The sequence below is a fragment of the Anomaloglossus baeobatrachus genome, chromosome 2 (genome assembly GCF_048569485.1).
Source record: "Anomaloglossus baeobatrachus isolate aAnoBae1 chromosome 2, aAnoBae1.hap1, whole genome shotgun sequence".
Taxonomy (NCBI): Eukaryota; Metazoa; Chordata; class Amphibia; order Anura; family Aromobatidae; genus Anomaloglossus; species Anomaloglossus baeobatrachus.
In genome coordinates, this window is record NC_134354.1 from 291,064 (window position 1) to 310,227 (window position 19,164).

At 51.3% G+C, this 19,164-nt stretch overlaps 1 protein-coding gene across 3 annotated transcripts in view; it reads left to right on the plus strand.

Moving 5' to 3' along the window:
* VPS28 (VPS28 subunit of ESCRT-I) overlaps positions 1-19,164 on the plus strand; it is a 103,948-nt gene that overhangs the window by 21,718 nt on the left and 63,066 nt on the right. For all 3 annotated transcript variants that reach the window (XM_075334801.1, XM_075334802.1, XM_075334803.1), the window contains 4 exons: positions 5,728-5,765; positions 6,297-6,386; positions 10,175-10,280; positions 11,741-11,842. In XM_075334801.1, coding sequence (XP_075190916.1) covers positions 5,728-5,765; positions 6,297-6,386; positions 10,175-10,280; positions 11,741-11,842 — 336 coding nt within the window. The remainder of the gene's footprint in view (positions 1-5,727; positions 5,766-6,296; positions 6,387-10,174; positions 10,281-11,740; positions 11,843-19,164) is intronic.

Below are 19,164 nucleotides of genomic sequence, written 5' to 3' on the forward strand. Positions count from 1 at the left end.
ACGAACACCTCCAGTTCGTGGCATTGCCTTTCGGCCTGGCGACAACCCCACGGGTTTTCACCAAAGTCATGGCATCCGTCGTGGCGGTCCTGCACTCTCAGGGCCACTCGGTGATCCCCTACTTAGACGATCTCCTAGTCAGGGCCCCTTCTCGGGTGGCGTGTCAACAAAGCCTTACCGTCACTCTGGCGACTCTCCAGCAGTTTGGGTGGATCATCAATTTTCCGAAATCCAAGTTGACACCGACCCAATCACTGACTTACCTCGGGATGGAGTTTCATACCCAGTCAGCGTTAGTCAAGCTACCGCGGGACAAACAGCTTTCTCTGCAGGCGGGGGTGCAATCCCTTCTTCGGAGTCAGTCACACCCCTTAAGGCTCTTCATGCACTTCCTGGGGAAGATGGTTGCAGCTATGGAGGCAGTGCCGTTCGCGCAATTCCATCTACGACCACTCCAATGGGACATTCTTCGCAAATGGGACAAGAGTGTGGCTTCCCTCGACAAGGACATCTCTCTTTCCCTTGCAACCAAAACATCACTTCAGTGGTGGCTCCTACCAAAGTCTGTCTCGGGGAAAATCCTTTCTACCTCCAACCTGGGCCGTGGTCACCACGGACGCGAGCCTGTCAGGTTGGGGAGCGGTTTTTCTCCACCACAGGGCTCAAGGAACCTGGACTCCGATAGAATCGTCCCTTCAGATCAATCTCCTGGAGATAAGGGCAGTATATCTAGCCCTATTGGCTTTCCACCGGTGGCTGGAGGGCAGGCAGATCCGAATTCAGTCGGACAACGCCACTGCCGTCGCCTACATCAACCACCAAGGCGGCACTCACAGTCGTCAAGCCTTCCAGGAAGTCCGGCGGATTCTGCAGTGGGTGGAAGCCACAGGCTCCACAGTCTCCGCAGTTCACATCCCGGGCGTAGAAAACTGGGAAGCAGATTTTCTCAGTCGTCAGGGCATGGACGCGGGGGAATGGTCTCTACACCCAGACGTGTTTCGAGAGATCTGTCGCCGCTGGGGAACGCCGGATGTCGATCTCATGGCGTCGCGACACAACAACAAAGTCCCGGCCTTCATGGCACGGTCTCAGGATCACAGAGCTCTGGCAGCGGACGCTTTAGTCCAGGATTGGTCGCAGTTTCGACTGCCTTATGTGTTTCCCCCTCTGGCGATGCTGCCCAGGGTACTTCGCAAGATCAGGTCCGACTGCCGTCGCGCCATTCTCGTCGCTGCAGACTGGCCGAGGCGGTCGTGGCATCTCACGGTGGGTCAACCGTGGGCACTTCCAGACCGCCCAGACTTGCTGTCACAAGGCCCGTTTTTCCATCTGAATTCTGTGGCCCTCAACCTGACTGTGTGGCCATTGAGTCCTGGCTCCTAGCGTCTTCAGGGTTATCTCAGGATGTCATTGCCACCATGAGACAAGCCAGGAAGCCAACGTCCGCCAAGATCTATTACAGGTCTTGGCAAATTTTCCTATCCGGGTGCGCGGATAACGGTTTTCCTCCATGGCCGTTTGCCTTACCCACATTCCTTTCATTCCTACAATCTGGAATGGACAAGGGTTTGTCCCTCGGCTCCCTCAAGGGCCAAGTATCGGCGCTCTCCGTGTTTTTTCAAAAGCGTCTAGCCAGGCTTCCGCAGGTCCGCACGTTCCTGCAGGGGGTCTGCCACATGGTCCCACCTTACAAACGTCCGTTGGAACCTTGGGATCTTAACAGGGTTCTGACGGCTCTTCAAAAGCCACCTTTTGAGCCGCTGCGGGATATCTGTCTCCCGTCTTTCGCAGAAGGTGGCCTTCCTGGTGGCAGTCACATCACTTCGGAGAGTGTCTGAGCTTGCAGCGCTGTCATGCAAAGCCCCCTTCCTGGTTTTCCACCAGGATAAGGTGGTTCTGCGTCCTGTCCCGGAATTTCTCCCTAAGGTGGTATCCCCTTTTCATCTAAATCAGGATATCTCCTTGCCTTCCTTTTGCCCTAATCCAATTCACCAGTGTGAAAAGGATTTGCACTCTTTGGATCTAGTGAGAGCACTCCGGTTCTACGTGTCTCGCACCGCGCCCCTGCGCCGTTCAGATGCGCTCTTTGTCCTTGTCGCTGGCCAGCGTAAGGGCTCTCAGGCCTCCAAGTCAACCTTGGCTCGGTGGATCAAGGAACCGATTCTCGAGGCCTACCGTTCTTCTGGGCTCCCGCTCCCTTCAGGGCTGAAAGCCCATTCTACCAGAGCCGTAGGTGCGTCCTGGGCATTGCGGCACCGGGCGACGGCTCAGCAGGTGTGTCAGGCAGCTACGTGGTCTAGTCTGCACACTTTCACGAAACACTATCAAGTGCATACCTATGCTTCGGCAGACGCCAGTCTAGGTAGGCGAGTCCTTTAGGCGGCGGTTGCCCACCTGTAAGAGGGGGCCGTTTTTGGCTCTTTTTATTGAGGTATTCTTTTACCCACCCAGGGACTGCTCTTGGACGTCCCAATTGTCTGGGTCTCCCAATGGAGCGACAAAGAAAAAGGGAATTTTGTTTACTTACCGTAAATTCCTTTTCTTCTAGCTCCTATTGGGAGACCCAGCACCCACCCCTGTGCCCTTTGGGCTGGTTGTTTTTTTGTGTACACATGTTGTTGATGTTGAATTGTTCTTTTGGTTCATGGTCTTCAGTTCTCCGAACATCCTTCGGATTGAATTTACCCTAGACCAATTTATAAGTTTCCTCCTTCCTGCTTTTGCACCAAAACTGAGGAGCCCGTGGTCCACGGGAGGGTGTATAGGCAGAGGGGAGGGGTTACACTTTTTAAAGTGTAATACTTTGTGTGGCCTCCAGAGGCAGAAGCTATACACCCAATTGTCTGGGTCTCCCAATAGGAGCTAGAAGAAAAGGAATTTACGGTAAGTAAACAAAATTCCCTTTTTTGTTCCTTCCCATTTATTGGGTGTATAGCTTCTGCCTCTGGAGGCCACACAAAGTATTACACTTTAAAAAGTGTAACCCCTCCCCTCTGCCTATACACCCTCCCGTGGACCACGGGCTCCTCAGTTTTGGTGCAAAAGCAGGAAGGAGAAAACTTATAAATTGGTCTAGGGTAAATTCAATCCGAAGGATGTTCGGAGAACTGAAGACCAAGAACCACAAGAACAATTCAACATGTGTACACAAAAGAACAACCAGCCCGAAGGGCACAGGGGTGGGTGCTGGGTCTCCCAATAGGAGCTAGAAGAAAAGGAATTTACGGTAAGTAAACAAAATTCCCTTCTTCTTTGTCGCTCCATTGGGAGACCCAGACAATTGGGACGTCCAAGAGCAGTCCCTGGGTGGGTAAAAGAATACCTCGATAAAAAGAGCCGAAAACGGCCCCCTCTTACAGGTGGGCAACCGCCGCCTGAAGAACTCTCCTACCTAGACTGGCGTCTGCCGAAGCATAGGTATGCACTTGATAGTGCTTCGTGAAAGTGTGCAGACTAGACCACGTAGCTGCCTGACACACCTGCTGAGCCGTCGCCCGGTGTTGCAATGCCCAGGACGCACCTACGGCTCTGGTAGAATGGGCTTTCAGCCCTGAAGGGAGCGGGAGCCCAGAAGAACGGTAGGTCTCAAGAATCGGTTCCTTGATCCACCGAGCCAAGGTTGACCTGGAGGCCTGAGAGCCCTTACGCTGGCCAGCGACTAGGACAAAGAGCGCATCTGAACGGCGCAGGGGCGCGGTGCGAGACACGTAGAACCGGAGTGCTCTCACTAGATCCAAAGAGTGCAAATCCTTTTCACACTGGTGAATTGGATTAGGGCAAAAGGAAGGCAAGGAGATATCCTGATTTAGATGAAAAGGGGATACCACCTTAGGGAGAAATTCCGGGACAGGACGCAGAACCACCTTATCCTGGTGGAAAACCAGTAAGGGGGCTTTGCATGACAGCGCTGCAAGCTCAGACACTCCGAAGTGATGTGACTGCCACCAGGAAGGCCACCTTCTGCGAAAGACGGGAGAGAGAGACATCCCGCAGCGGCTCAAAAGGCGGCTTTTGAAGAGCCGTCAGGACCTTGTTAAGATCCCAAGGTTCCAACGGACGTTTGTAAGGTGGGACCATGTGACAGACCCCCTGCAGGAACGTGCGGACCTGCGGAAGCCTGGCTAGACGCTTTTGAAAAAATACGGAGAGCGCCGATACTTGGCCCTTGAGAGAGCCGAGGGACAAACCCTTGTCCATTCCAGATTGTAGGAATGAAAGGAATGTGGGTAAGGCAAACGGCCATGGAGGAAAACCGTTATCAGCGCACCAGGATAGGAAGATTTGCCAAGACCTGTAATAGATCTTGGCGGACGTTGGCTTCCTGGCTTGTCTCATGGTGGCAATGACATCCTGAGATAACCCTGAAGACGCTAGGAGCCAGGACTCAATGGCCACACAGTCAGGTTGAGGGCCACAGAATTCAGATGGAAAAACGGGCCTTGTGACAGCAAGTCTGGGCGGTCTGGAAGTGCCCACGGTTGACCCACCATGAGATGCCACAGATCCGGATACCACGACCGCCTCGGCCAGTCTGGAGCGACGAGAATGGCGCGACGGCAGTCGGACCTGATCTCAATTGTCTGGGTCTCCCAATGGAGCGACAAAGAAGGTAATTTTGTTTACTTACCGTAAATTCCTTTTCTTCTAGCTCCTATTGGGAGACCCAGCCCCCACCCCTGTGCCCTTTGGGCTGGTTGTTTTTTTTTGTGTACACATGTTGTTCATGTTGAATTGTTCTTTTGGTTCATGGTCTTCAGTTCTCCGAACATCCTTCGGATTGAATTTACCCTAGACCAATTTATAAGTTTCCTCCTTCCTGCTTTTGCACCAAAACTGAGGAGCCCGTGGTCCACGGGAGAGTGTATAGGCAGAGGGGAGGGGTTACACTTTTTAAAGTGTAATACTTTGTGTGGCCTCCAGAGGCAGAAGCTAGACACCCAATTGTCTGGGTCTCCCAATAGGAGCTAGAAGAAAAGAAATTTACGGTAAGTAAACAAAATTCCCTTTTTTGTTCCTTCCCATTTATATCTGCAGTTCTGTTTAAAGTGTTTGACCCGAGTACTTGATATAGTGGGGGGAAAACCGTGTGGTCTTAGGTTTTTTTGTCTATCAGGAGTTTGGTATTTTTTGTAGGGTTTTTTTTTGCTGGCCGCAATCAGTTGTCTGTCCTGTCTAGCAAGTCGGGCCTCACCTTTTGCAAATCTATATTTTGTATCTGTGTATTGTGTTTTCTTACATCGCTGTTGTTGCATGTTGGGGGCTTGCTATTTCTTTGGGGACTGCTCCGAGGCAAGTTAGGATTCCTCATTTCTATCTTTGAGGTGTAGCAAGTTTCTCTGGCAGTGAGAGGTATCTAGGTGTGTTAAGAATATCCCACTGCTACTTCTAGTGTCTGATAGGGGATTGCGGTCAGCTTAGTTTCCAACTACTCTTGTGGGTTTTTTTTGTCCTGATTAATGGAATTTGTTTGTGATCGTCTATGGTAAGCAGATCATAACAGTCCTGGCCCCTGTATCCTCCGGGGTGTGGTGGTTGCGGCGGCAGCTCTGGGTACTTTGGTCCCTGTATCCTCTGGGGTGTTCTGTGCTGTGGCGGCTCTGGGTACATTGGCCCCTGTAGCCTCTGGGGTGTGGAGGTGGTGGCTCTGGGGCCCGGCCCCTGTATCCTCCGGGGTGTTCTGGGCGGTGATTCTTCTGTGTATAACACTCTTCTCTGGATCTTTTGCAGGAGGTGAAGCTGTATAAGAACGCCCGAGAGCGAGAGAAGTAAGATCATGTAACACCGCCCCCCCCCTCCCCACCATCCCGCAGAGTGACGCCTGTGATACCAATCTTAGTGTAGTCAGTAAATTAGTGAGTGGTGGTGAGAATCAGAGGACGACCCTGCACTAATCAGAGGAGCCCAGTGCCAGGCGGCAGCTGCAAGAGCAGATACAACAGTGACGGCCCTTACTGTGGAATATAGGGTTACACGGGCCAAAATCTGTAACATCAGATCACTGTGGAAAAGGCTTCTTTACAGTAAGAGTGTGAGTGCAGCTCTGGAGTATAATACTGCATATATCCACTTGTTGCATGCTCTGTACATCGTGGTATATAGTATGGCGCGCCCATGTAGAACTAGTAGAGCTGGAGCTGTTGAAATGAGGTTGACCAAAAAGGAGGAGCAGCTTCTGCTTCCTTGGTCTTCTGTTCCTCCAGATCCGCACTGTGAGATAAGCAGCTGGATTGTCTCTTTAGGGCTGATACATGAATGGCTGCGTCCCCCGACCACACTCAGTGCATGTATATCCACAGGTACGACAACATGGCTGAGCTGTTTGCTGTGGTGAAGACCCTGCAGGCGCTGGAGAAGGCGTACATCAAAGACTGTGTCTCCCCCAGCGAGTAAGAATCAAAGCTGTCCTCTTCACAAAAAACCTGTCAACCGATGTGTGACTCTCTCCACAATGCCTGCCCTCTGCACGTCGCCCTTCTCCACAATGCCTGCCCTCTGCACGTCGCCCTTCTCCACAATGCCTGCCCTCTGCACGTCGCCCTTCTCCATAATGCCTGCCCTCTGCACGTCGCCCTTCTCCATAATGCCTGCCCTCTGCTCGTCGCCCTTCTCCACAATGCCTGCCCTCTGCTCGGCGCCCTTCTCCACAATGCCTGCCCTCTGCTCGGCGCCCTTCTCCACAATGCCTGCCCTCTGCACGTCGCCCTTCTCCACAATGCCTGCCCTCTGCACGGCGCCCTCCTCCACAATGGCTGACCTCTGCACGGCGCCCTCCTCCACAATGCCTGACCTCTGCACGGCGCCCTCCTCCACAATGCCTGACCTCTGCACGGCGCCCTCCTCCACAATGGCTGACCTCTGCACGGCGCCCTCCTCCACAATGGCTGACCTCTGCACGGCGCCCTCCTCCACAATGGCTGACCTCTGCACGGCGCCCTCCTCCACAATGCCTGACCTCTGCACGGCGCCCTGCTCCACAATGCCTGACCTCTGCACGGCGCCCTGCTCCACAATGCCTGCCCTCTGCACGTCGCCCTTCTCCACAATGCCTGCCCTCTGCACGTCGCCCTTCTCCACAATGCCTGCCCTCTGCACGGCGCCCTTCTCCACAATGCCTGCCCTCTGCACGGCGCCCTTCTCCACAATGGCTGCCCTCTGCACGTCGCCCTTCTCCACAATGCCTGACCTCTGCACGGCGCCCTTCTCCACAATGCCTGACCTCTGCACGTCGCCCTTCTCCACAATGCCTGCCCTCTGCACGTCGCCCTTCTCCACAATGCCTGCCCTCTGCACGGCGCCCTTCTCCACAATGCCTGCCCTCTGCACGGCGCCCTTCTCCACAATGCCTGCCCTCTGCACGGCGCCCTTCTCCACAATGGCTGCCCTCTGCACGGCGCCCTTCTCCACAATGGCTGCCCTCTGCACGGCGCCCTTCTCCACAATGGCTGCCCTCTGCACGGCGCCCTTCTCCACAATGGCTGCCCTCTGCACGGCGCCCTGCTCCACAATGCCTGACCTCTGCACGGCGCCCTGCTCCACAATGCCTGACCTCTGCACGGCGCCCTGCTCCACAATGCCTGCCCTCTGCCAATCTCTGCAGGAGCAGTCATCGGCCAGGAGGATCTGTGTGTACAGGTAACAGGATCTACTGTGCAGGAGGAGTGAGGGTCCGGCTCACAAGCTACAATCTGTAAGGAATTAATGGTCACAATGGGTAGAAAGTGTTCGTCATGTGCGGTTCTGACATCACTTTAATAGGAATCTTCATACACAGCTGCAGGGGCCGTCATCGGCCGGGATCTGTGTGTACAGGACCTAGGAGCTATTGGTGCAGGGGCCTGGATCCGTGTGTACAGGAGCTATTGGTGCAGGGGCCTGGATCCGTGTACAGAAACTATTGGTGCAAGGGCCGGGATCCGTGTGTACAGGAGCTATTGGTGCAGGGGCCGTCATCGGCCGGGATCTGTGTGTACAGGACCTAGGAGCTATTGGTGCAGGGGCCTGGATCCGTGTGTACAGGACCTAGGAGCTATTGGTGCAGGGGCCTGGATCCGTGTGTACAGGAGCTATTGGTGCAGGGGCCTGGATCCGTGTGTACAGGAGCTATTGGTGCAGGGGCCTGGATCCGTGTGTACAGGAGCTATTGATGCAAGGGCCGGGATCCGTGTGTACAGGAGCTATTGGTGCAGGAGCCATCATCGGCCGGGATCTGTCCAATAGGGGCGGTGAATAAAACCGTAACCCCAATAGTGAGGTGAAGAGGATAAGAGTAAGAATCAGCAAAAGATACAGTGAAGGCGGAGAAGATCCACCAGGAGAGCGGTGTCCTTCACCCGATAGAGCAGAGCACAGTGAGGTGGAGCTGGTTATCGAGATCCGGGAAGATCTGCCTGGACCATTAGATTTAGCTGTTAGTAGATCAGTAGAGACCTTAGTTACAGCGGCTTCTGTACAGTAAAGAGCAGAAACCGGATTCTAAAGGGGGGCGCGTGGCCATGGGGGTGAGAGGCGTGGCCATGGGGGTGAGAGGCGTGGCCATGGGGTGAACTTGCAGATGTTCAGCGGAACCAGTCGGACTTATAGTAAAAAAAAAAAAAAGTGTTTTGGGACCGGACTTGAACCCAAACATCTTCCCAGAAGCCGAACCCAATACAAGTCTATGGGGATCCGAACATTGTGCGGTGAAAAGGTGGTAGACAGGTCTTGGGGGATTAGAGCAGCAGCGTTAGGCTGGACTCACATGAACGTATGAAAAAAACGGTCCCATTCTTGTCCAGGAGAGCAGGACGATTTTCTTTTTTTTTCTCAGCAGCCATCCATAATAACGGACGTTACTGGTCCGTGTGCGCTCCGTGTGACTTTTTTTTTTTTTTTTTTTTTCCTCGCAAGCATTGACTTGTATTGGCAAGTCTCGGCCATTTTCCAGATGAAATCACAGCATGTTGCGACTTTTCTCACCTTCAGATTGTGACCAGCTGCATTCCCTCACGGACTAACATTGGTCAGAGTGAGTGGGATTTTCTTGCGTTGCACTCGTCCGTTGTGAACGCTCGTGTGAGCCTAGCCTTATACGGAGTCTCCCGCGCGGCAGTAACGCTACTGCCAGGTCCGATCATTAAGTCTTATACATATTCACTGCTTCCCCCGCCCAACGGCAGTCCAGCATCTGTGATTGGTTGCTGTCAGACTGCACCCCCTCTTTGTGTGACAGTGTCTGTAATTGGTTGGAATCACACACGCTGTCTGCGTCCCTATAGTGGTGTAACCATAAAGTAAAAGATGGCGTAAGGGCCCCGCATATTGTAATATCCATTGCAGATAAAGCATAGGCTGCCGCCCCCGGCCGTGCGCTTATCGTGGCAACTAATGCGGCTTTTTTAAAAATCTAAAAAAAAAAGCATGCGGTTGTACCTTTTTTTTTTTTTTCCACCCCCCCCCCCCCCCCCCAATTTAATACCCATCCACCATATCGCAGGAGGACATGGGAGTGACGCAGATCTCTGGGGCCTGGTAAGTATGATTCTCCTGGGGAGGAGGGTCTTTTTTGGTTTTTGTTTTTTTTTTTTTTTTTGTTGTTTGGGAGTAAAATTTACCCCAACCCTAGTTTCTCTGAGAATAAACCCTTGTACATTTTTCAGGACCACAAATGATATGACAGGATCTTATTTTTGTGAAATCGCAGTATCTGTCCCCTGTACATACCCCCCCCCCGTACCTGTCCTCTGCACACGGTTCTCCTCCCTGGTACCTGTCCACGGTTCTCCTCCCCGGTACCTGTCCTCTGTACACGGTTCTCGTCCGCAGTACCTGTCCACGGTTCTCCTCCCCGGTACCTGTCCTCTGTACACGGTTCTCGTCCGCAGTACCTGTCCACGGTTCTCCTCCCCGGTACCTGTCCTCTGTACACGGTTCTCGTCCGCAGTACCTGTCCGCGGTTCTCCTCCCCGGTACCTGTCCTCTGTACACGGTTCTCGTCCGCAGTACCTGTCCTCGGTTCTCCTCCCTGGTACCTGTCCTCTGTACGCGGTTCTCGTCCGCAATACTTGTCCTCTATGCATCACCTTCCTCCATACTACCTGACCTGTATACATCATGGCACACTGTATTACCTCTTGCATGGTACTGTCATGTGCATGTGTCGCCTCCTGCTTTCCCTAACACTACCTCTATGTTTCAGGTACACCGCCGCATGTTCCCGTCTCTTGGTCCAGTATAAAGCTGCTTTCAAACAGGTGCAAGGAGCGGAGGTCGGCTCCATCGATGACTTCTGCAGAAAGTACCGGGTGAGACGGACATTGATCTCTTCACTCCAATATTTGATGGATGGAATTTTCTGTAAAATAGAAAAACTGAAGCAACTGCACCAATAATATAAAGTTATTGTCTACGCCTGATTTGTCTCTACAGCTCAGACACAAACCTATTTCCATGGTGACAGGGGGCCCGCTGTGTGGCCCCGGGGCCCGCTGTGTGGCCCCTGGATAATTAGTGGTTGGCAATGATCGCTGCAGCTTCAAACCACCCAGGGTGGTGGTCTGTTACACTGGAGACCCCACAAATCAGCATATGAGCTGTAGACTCAAACCGAGAGGAGACGTTTCATGAATACTATTTTTCGACTGTCTGGCGCTCAGGGCAGGAATGTCACCAGCGGCTGTCGGTATGAAAGGTTCTCCACACCGGGTAGGGCTATACATGTCCAGCCTCGCTCAGAGTGCAGTGTCCCCCTGGCGAGCCGAGATCTGGCCGAGGACCACTGGACTCTCTCCAGATGCTATACGTGTCCGGCCTCGCTCAGAGTGCGGTGTCCTCCTGGTGAGCTGAGAGCTGGACGAGGACCGCTGGACTCCAGATGCTATACGTAGCCTGCCTTGCTCAGAGAGTGCTGTGTCCTCTTGCGTCCAAGTGGGCTGAGATCTGGACGAGGACCGCTGGACTCTAGATGCGTGTGAGGAGTGCCATCTCCTCTGTGCACACACCCCCCCCAGTGCAGATAATGAAGGCGCCCATGTTTGCTGTCTTTGTACGCCTATCATGCCATTGCCTAAGGGATAATGGAGTCTGCACCATAACAATAAATATAATCCCAGAATCACCTGGACCCTATGTGACGGGGTGTACATCAGAGCAAAGAGAGACAACAGGCCGAGGATGATCCAACAGGTTTACTAACAGGAATACAAGAACAGCACACGATAAGTCCACGTAAAACAGATTCGGGGGCCCTTCCCGACAATCCTCGGACCGGATTACAAAGCAATCGTCCTTACAGTAGTCCAAAGAGTTCCACACAATGCCACGGGCCGCCACACAGGCCTAGCTCCGTCCGTGTCCACAGCCACACAGGCTGGAGCTCCTGCTCCCTTCAAGTTTCAGCTCACTCTGCCTGAATCTCCCAGGTAAGCAGAGTTTACACTAGTTGGACTCTAGGCCCACCTCCCCCTACTCCCAGGGATGGAAGTGCCTCAAGAGGATATAACCTTGCATTTTAGGGGGGTGATTACCTACAACAATAGAAATGTACACAGAAGTAGTTCAAATAAGACAATGAACCCAGCTTGAAATAGGAATCTGTACAGCATATACAGTGAGAGGGTAAATTACATCTTCACACCCTATACATGACAACTCTTCCCATAAAATCAAGCCCCTACAGAGTGTAATGTGCTGGTGCTGAGATGTACGTGATAGGGGCTGGGCATAGACATTGTTATAAGCTGCTGACAATCCTTGTCTCCCACAGCTCGACTGTCCGCTGGCAATGGAGCGAATTAAGGAGGATCGGCCCATCACTATCAAGGACGATAAGGGGAACCTGAACCGCTGCATCGCGGATATTGTGTCGGTGAGTGACCAACGAGGTCTGAGCTCCATCTTCATGTTACTCACAAGCCCAAATGTGACACCAACACTAAGTAAGTGTCTGAGGGAGGAAATGATACCGGGTTCTCTAAAATAAATATATATTACCGTACAGACCAAAAGTTTAGACACACCTCCTCATACAAAGAGTTTTTTTTATTTTCTTGACTCTGAAAATTGTAGATTCACATTGAAGGCATCAAAACTATGCATTAACACATGTGGAATGAAATACTTAAAGTGTGAAACAACTGAAAATATGTCTTATATTCTAGGGTCTTCAAAGTAGCCACCTTTTTGCTTTGATTACTGCTTTGCACGCTCTTGGCAGTCTCTTGATGAGCTTCAAGAGGTAGTCACCGAAAATGGTTTTCCAACAGTCTTGAAGGAGTTTCCAGAGATGCTTGGCACTTGTTTGCCCTTTTGCCTTTACTCTGCGGTCCAGTTCACCCCATACCATCTCGATTGGGTTCAGGTCTGGTGACTGTGGAGGCCAGGTCATCTGGCGTAGCACCCCATCACTCTCCTTAGTGATATAGCCCTTACACAGCCTGGAGGTGTTTGGGGTCATTATCCTGTTGAAAAATAAATGATGGTCCAACTAAACGCAAACCGGATGGAATACCACGCCACTGCAAGATGCTGTGGTAACCATGCTGGTTCAGTATGCCTTCAATTTTTAATAAATCCCAAACAGTGCCACCAGCAAAGCACCCCCACACCATCACACCTCCTCCTCCATGCTTCACGGTGGGAACCAGGCATGTAGAGTCCATCCGTTCACCTTTTCTGTGTCGCACAAAGACACGGTGGTTGGATCCAAAGATCTCAAATTTGAACTCCTCAGACCAAAGCACAGATTTCCACTAGTCTAATGTCCATTCCTTGTGTTCTTTAGCTCAAACAAGTCTCTTCTGCATGTTGCCTGTCCTTAGCAGTGGTTTCCTAACAGCTATTTTACCATGAAGGCTGCTGCACAAAGTCTCCTCCTAACAGTTGTTCTAGAGATGTGTCTGCTGCTAGAACTCTGTGTGGCATTGACCTGGTCTCTAATCTGAGCTGCTGTTAACCTGCGATTTCTGTGGCTGATGACTCGGATAAACTTATCCTCTGCAGCAGAGGTGACTCTTGGTCTTCCTTTCCTGGAGCGGTCCTCATGTGAGCCAGTGTCTTTGTAGCGTTTGATGGTTTTTGCCACTGCACTTGGGGACACTTTCAAAGTTTTCCCAATTTTTCGGACTGACTGACCTTCATTTCTTAAGGCTAAGTTCACATTTCCGTTGTTTTGTATCAGTCACATGCGTCGCTTGACGCATGTGACTGATGCGCTGTTCAACGCTGTACCATGGATGACAAAGAACAGAATTCTTTGTCGGATTCCGTTGTGTGCGGGGGCGGAGTTCGGGGGGGGGGTGGGAGCCGTGCGGGGCCGTGGCACTGAGGACGTCAGTGCCGCAGGGACTGCAGGACAGGTGAGTGTGTGTATACACATGCTGAATGCGGGAGGGGGCGGAGCCGAGCGGGGGTCGGGGCCAGGCGCTGAGGATGTCAGTGGAAGTGCTGCGGTCTGTATGGCTGGGGACAGGTGAGTGTGTGTGTGTGTGTGTGTGTGTGTGTATGTGTGTGCACATGCGGAGTGCGGGAGCGGGCGGAGCCGAGCGGGGCCAGACGAGGGTGTCAGTGGCAGTGCTTGTCTGCATGGCTGGGGATAGGTGTGTGTGTGTGTGTACATACATGTGCGGGAGGGGGTGGGGCTGAGCGGGGAAGTGTCGGCCTCCCTGCACACGTAACCAGCCTAAATATCTGGTAACAGCAAAGCACCCGATGTTTACCTTGGTTACCCGATATTTACCTTGGTTATGGGCCTGCACCGCTTAGCGCTGGCTCCTTGCACCGTAACCAGGGTAAATATCGGGTAACCAACCAAAGCTGGTGACGTGTGCAGGGAGCCAGAGAGCATGCGCAGCGAAATCCGACGGATCTTGCTCAAAAAACGTTACATGCTGCGTTCCGGCGGTCAGTCGTTCCACGACTGATCAGTCGGGCGGAGGGTGCAACGCAGCATCATCAGTCACAATCCGCTGCTCATACAAGTCTATGGGAGCAGCGAAATCCGCTAAACGGATTCCGTTGTTTACAAGAGCAGCGGATTGTGACTGATACATTTTAGCGGAAATGTGAACTTAGCCTAACCCCTTAGTGACGGAGCTAATTTTCACCTTAATGACCAGACCAAATTTTGCAATTCTGACCAGTGTCACTTCATGAGGTTATAACTCTGGAACGCTTCAACGGATCCTGGTGATTTTGAGATTGTTTTTTCGTCACATATTGGACTTCATGTTAGTACCAAATTTAGGACAATATTTTTTTTTTGTTTATTTATGAAAAAAATTGAATTTTGGCAAAAATTTTGACAATTTAGCAATTTTCAACTTTTGAATTTTTATACCGTTAAACCAGAGATTTCTGTGACACAAAATAGTTAATAAATAACATTTCCAACATGTCTACTTTACATCAGCACAATTTTGTAAACAAATTTTTTTTTTTGTTAGGAAGTTAGAGGGGTTCCAAGTTTATCAGCGATTTCTCATTTTTACATCAAAATTTACAAAACCATTTTTCTTTGTCGCTCCTAATTGGGAGACCCAGACAATTGGGTGTATAGCTATGCCTCCGGAGGCCACACAAAGTATTACACTAAAAGTGTAAAGCCCCTCCCCTTCAGCCTATACACCCCCAGTACTGCTACGGGCTCATCAGTTTTTATGCTTTGTGCGAAGGAGGTCAGACATCCACGCATAGCGCCACAGCTTAGTCAGCAGCAGCTGCTGACTATGTCGGATGGAAGAAAAGAGGGCCCATAACAGGGCCCCCAGCATGCTCCCTTCTCACCCCACTCTTGTCGGCGGTGTTGTTAAGGTTGAGGTATCCATTGCGGGTACGGAGGCTGGAGCCCACATGCTGCTTTCCTTCCCCATCCCTCAATTAGGGCTCTGGGTGAAGTGGGATCCCATCGGTCTCCAGGCACAGGAGACCGTGCTCCATCCACAGCTCCTGAGGACCCTGCTGGATAGGAGCCGAGTATCGTTCAGGGACATGGCCCTGCTACTTGGAGGTACTCTGTGTCCCCGTGGGGACCGCGCACAGCAACACTCCAGCATTGCTGGGTGTGCTAGTGCACCGGGGACAGCAGCGCTGGCTGCATTTGTGCCACTATACACTTCAGCGTCGCTGAGTGTATTTGTGTAGGGGGACTGCCGCGCTGACCGCCGCTGCCATGGTTATCACTGCGGCGCGGCTGGGACTGTTAGTGCGCCGGGGACTTCCGCGCCGACCGCGCTTATACGGCGGCCGCGCTTATAACTATAGTCCCCGGCTTCTGCGGCCTAGTCTCATTCTTTTCCCGCCCCCAGCCCTGCCAGTCAGGGGAAGGGCGGGACGCTGTACAGGTCGGCAGCACTGAGGGCTGGAGCATGCTTTGCATACTCCACCCCCCTCACTCTGCACGGTGGGGCACCAGTTCCCGCACTTTTCTGGGTCACGCCCACGGCTCCCTCCTCTCCCCAGGACGCTGGCAGCCATTCCTTTCAGCTCTGCTAACGCTGGAGAGGAGAGACAAGCTCAAAGAGACCCAGGCAGGAATTCTGGTGCCCACACAAACGCTTTGCGCAGGCGGTAAGCAGCACCTGTGGTGCTGGCCCCACTAGTGCAGAAGTGTATTTATAGTTTATATGATTATAGTCTATACTTTACACTGTAGAGTGCACTGTTGATTTGTGGCTATTTACCCTCCTGTATTGCTCAGAGGAGACAACAGCATGTCGTCCACAAATAGCAAGGGTGCCATGGCACAGACTTACTATGCTGCCTGTGCAGCATGTACGGCTATACTGCCGGCAGGTTCCACTGATCCTCATTGTGTGCAATGCTCGGCCCCTGCGGCACTTTCTCAGCCGGAGCCTCTGCTAGGGGTGGCCCAGGGAGAACCACCTGTTAACACTGTCCAGGTGACAGGGACGGAGTTTGCAGTTTTTACTGAAAGACTTTCTGAGACTATGGCTAAGATATTAGAAGCCTTGCAGTCCAGGCCGGCATCTCAGACCATGGGCACTGTGGAATCATTGTCCCCTGGTTCCCCTCAGTTGGAACAGCAATGTCTTCCCGGGGTGTCTCATGGATCCCAGGGTGAGGTCTCTGACACGGACCGCAGCCCCAGACCGACTAAGCGAGCTCGCTATGAAATTCCCTCGACATCATCACAATGTTCAGGGTCTCAGCGAGAGGACTCTCTGTATGATGAAGCGGAGGTAGCTGATCAGGATTCTGATCCTGAAGCCGCTCTCAACCTTGATACTCCTGATGGGGACGCCATAGTGAATGATCTTATTGCGTCCATCAATGAAATGTTGAATATTTCTCCCTCAGCTCCTCCAGTGGAGGAGTCAGCTTCTTAGCAGGAGAAATTCCGTTTCAGGTTTCCCAAGCGTACAGAGTATGTTTCTGAAAAAACCAAGGAGAAAAATTGTATGAAAAATACCCTGAAAATAAATAAATAAATTGCAAGTGCTTAATAACAGGGTACTTAGTGTATACATTTTTGCAAAAAGGTAAAAAGCTGTCTCACCTCGTCACGGTGTACCCATCTGAGACAGTCCCTAACCTACTGAAGTTAAAAACATTATCAATACCTGACTTGTGTCATGTCAGAACTCCAATATGGATGGTGGCAAGTGGTTAGCTGTGTCCCAGATAAAATACACAGCAAAGTGAGACGCAATCAGCTGTTCAGTCTCAGTACTAGGAGGGCTGCACCCCCAACTTGCAACCAAGCAAGAAAACATACAAAAAACTTGCTTGGTTGCAAGTTGGGGGTGCAGCCCTCCTAGTACTGAGACTGAACAGCTGATTGCGTCTCACTTTGCTGTGTATTTTATCTGGGACACAGCTAACCACTTGCCACCATCCATATTGGAGTTCTGACATGACACAAGTCAGGTATTGATAATGTTTTTAACTTCAGTAGGTTAGGGACTGTCTCAGATGGGTACACCGTGACGAGGTGAGACAGCTTTTTACCTTTTTGCAAAAATGTATACACTAAGTACCCTGTTATTAAGCACTTGCAATTTATTTATTTATTTTCAGGGTATTTTTCATACAATTTTTCTCCTTGTTTTTTTCTAGTCTTAAGGCTGCAATTCACATGCTTAATGTTGCATGTTTACTGAACATTGTTTCAGCTCAGGTTTTTGTGTTTTTTGTATGTTTTCTTGCTTGGTTGCAAGTTGGGGGTGCAGCCCTCCTAGTACTGAGACTGAACAGCTGATTGCGTCTCACTTTGCTGTGTATTTTATCTGGGACACAGCTAACCACTTGCCACCATCCATATTGGAGTTCTGACATGACACAAGTCAGGTATTGATAATGTTTTTAACTTCAGTAGGTTAGGGACTGTCTCAGATGGGTACACCGTGACGAGGTGAGACAGCTTTTTACCTTTTTGCAAAAATGTATACACTAAGTACCCTGTTATTAAGCACTTGCAATTTATTTATTTATTTTCAGGGTATTTTTCATACAATTTTTCTCCTTGTTTTTTTCTAGTCTTAAGGCTGCAATTCACATGCTTAATGTTGCATGTTTACTGAACATTGTTTCAGCTCAGGTTTTTGTGTTTTTTGTATGTTTTCTTGCTTGGTTGCAAGTTGGGGGTGCAGCCCTCCTAGTACTGAGACTGAACAGCTGATTGCGTCTCACTTTGCTGTGTATTTTATCTGGGACACAGCTAACCACTTGCCACCATCCATATTGGAGTTCTGACATGACACAAGTCAGGTATTGATAATGTTTTTAACTTCAGTAGGTTAGGGACTGTCTCAGATGGGTACACCGTGACGAGGTGAGACAGCTTTTTACCTTTTTGCAAAAATGTATACACTAAGTACCCTGTTATTAAGCACTTGCAATTTATTTATTTATTTTCAGGGTATTTTTCATACAATTTTTCTCCTTGGTTTTTTCTAGTCTTAAGGCTGCAATTCACATGCTTAATGTTGCATGTTTACTGAACATTGTTTCAGCTCAGGTTTTTGTGTTTTTAGAGTATGTTTCTGGACCACTCTGACTTCAGAGAGGCAGTCCAGAAACACCGAGCTTATCCAGATAAGCGTTTTTCCAAGCGCCTTAAGGATACACGTTACCCTTTTCCCCCTGACGTGGTCAAGGGCTGGACTCAGTGTCCCAAGGTGGATCCTCCAATCTCCAGACTGGCGGCTAGATCCATAGTTGCAGTGGAAGATGGAGCTTCACTCAAGGATGCCACTGACAGACAGATGGAGCTCTGGTTGAAATCCATCTATGAAGCTATCGGCGCGTCTTTTGCTCCAGCATTCGCAGCCGTATGGGCACTCCAAGCTATCTCAGCTGGTCAGGCGCAAATTGACGCACTCACGTACGTCTGCGCCGCAGGTGGCGTCCATAACCTCTCAAACGTCGGCATTTGCGTCCTACGCTATTAATGCTGTCCTGGACTCTGCGACCCGTACGGCGGTTGCAGCCGCCAATTCGGTGGTAATACGCAGGGCCTTGTGGCTGCGGGAATGGAAGGCAGATTCGGCTTCCAAAAAGTGCTTAACTGGATTGCCATTTTCTGGCGACCGTTTGTTTGGTGAAATACCAAGGCGGCTTCCTCATGACTTACGGCCTCCTCACACCGCATCCTCGGTCGGTGGCAGGCTCTCCCGCTTTTGCGACACCTGGCTGCCACAAGTAAAAGACCGTTGGGTGAGAGACATTTTGTCTCACGGTTACAGGATAGAGTTCAGCTCTCGTCCTCCGACTCGATTCTTCAGAACATCTCCGCCTCCCGAGCGAGCCGAGGCTCTTCTGCAGGCGGTGGGCATTCTGAAGGCAGAAGGAGTGGTGGTCCCGGTTCCTCTTCAGCAACAGGGTCACGGTTTCTACTCCAACCTGTTTGTGGTTCCAAAGAAGGACGGGTCCTTCCGTCCTGTTTTGGACCTAAAACTGCTCAACAAACACGTAAGGACCAGGCGGTTCCGGATGGAATCCCTCCGCTCCGTCATCGCCTCAATGTCCCAAGGAGATTTCCTAGCATCGATCGATATCAAGGATGCTTATCTCCACGTACCAATTGCTCCAGAGCATCAGCGCTTCTTGCGCTTCGCCATAGGAGATGAACACCTTCAGTTCGCGGCACTGCCGTTCGGCCTGGCGACAGCCCCAAGGGTTTTCACCAAGGTCATGGCTACAGTAGTTGCGGTCCTCCACTCTCAGGGTCAC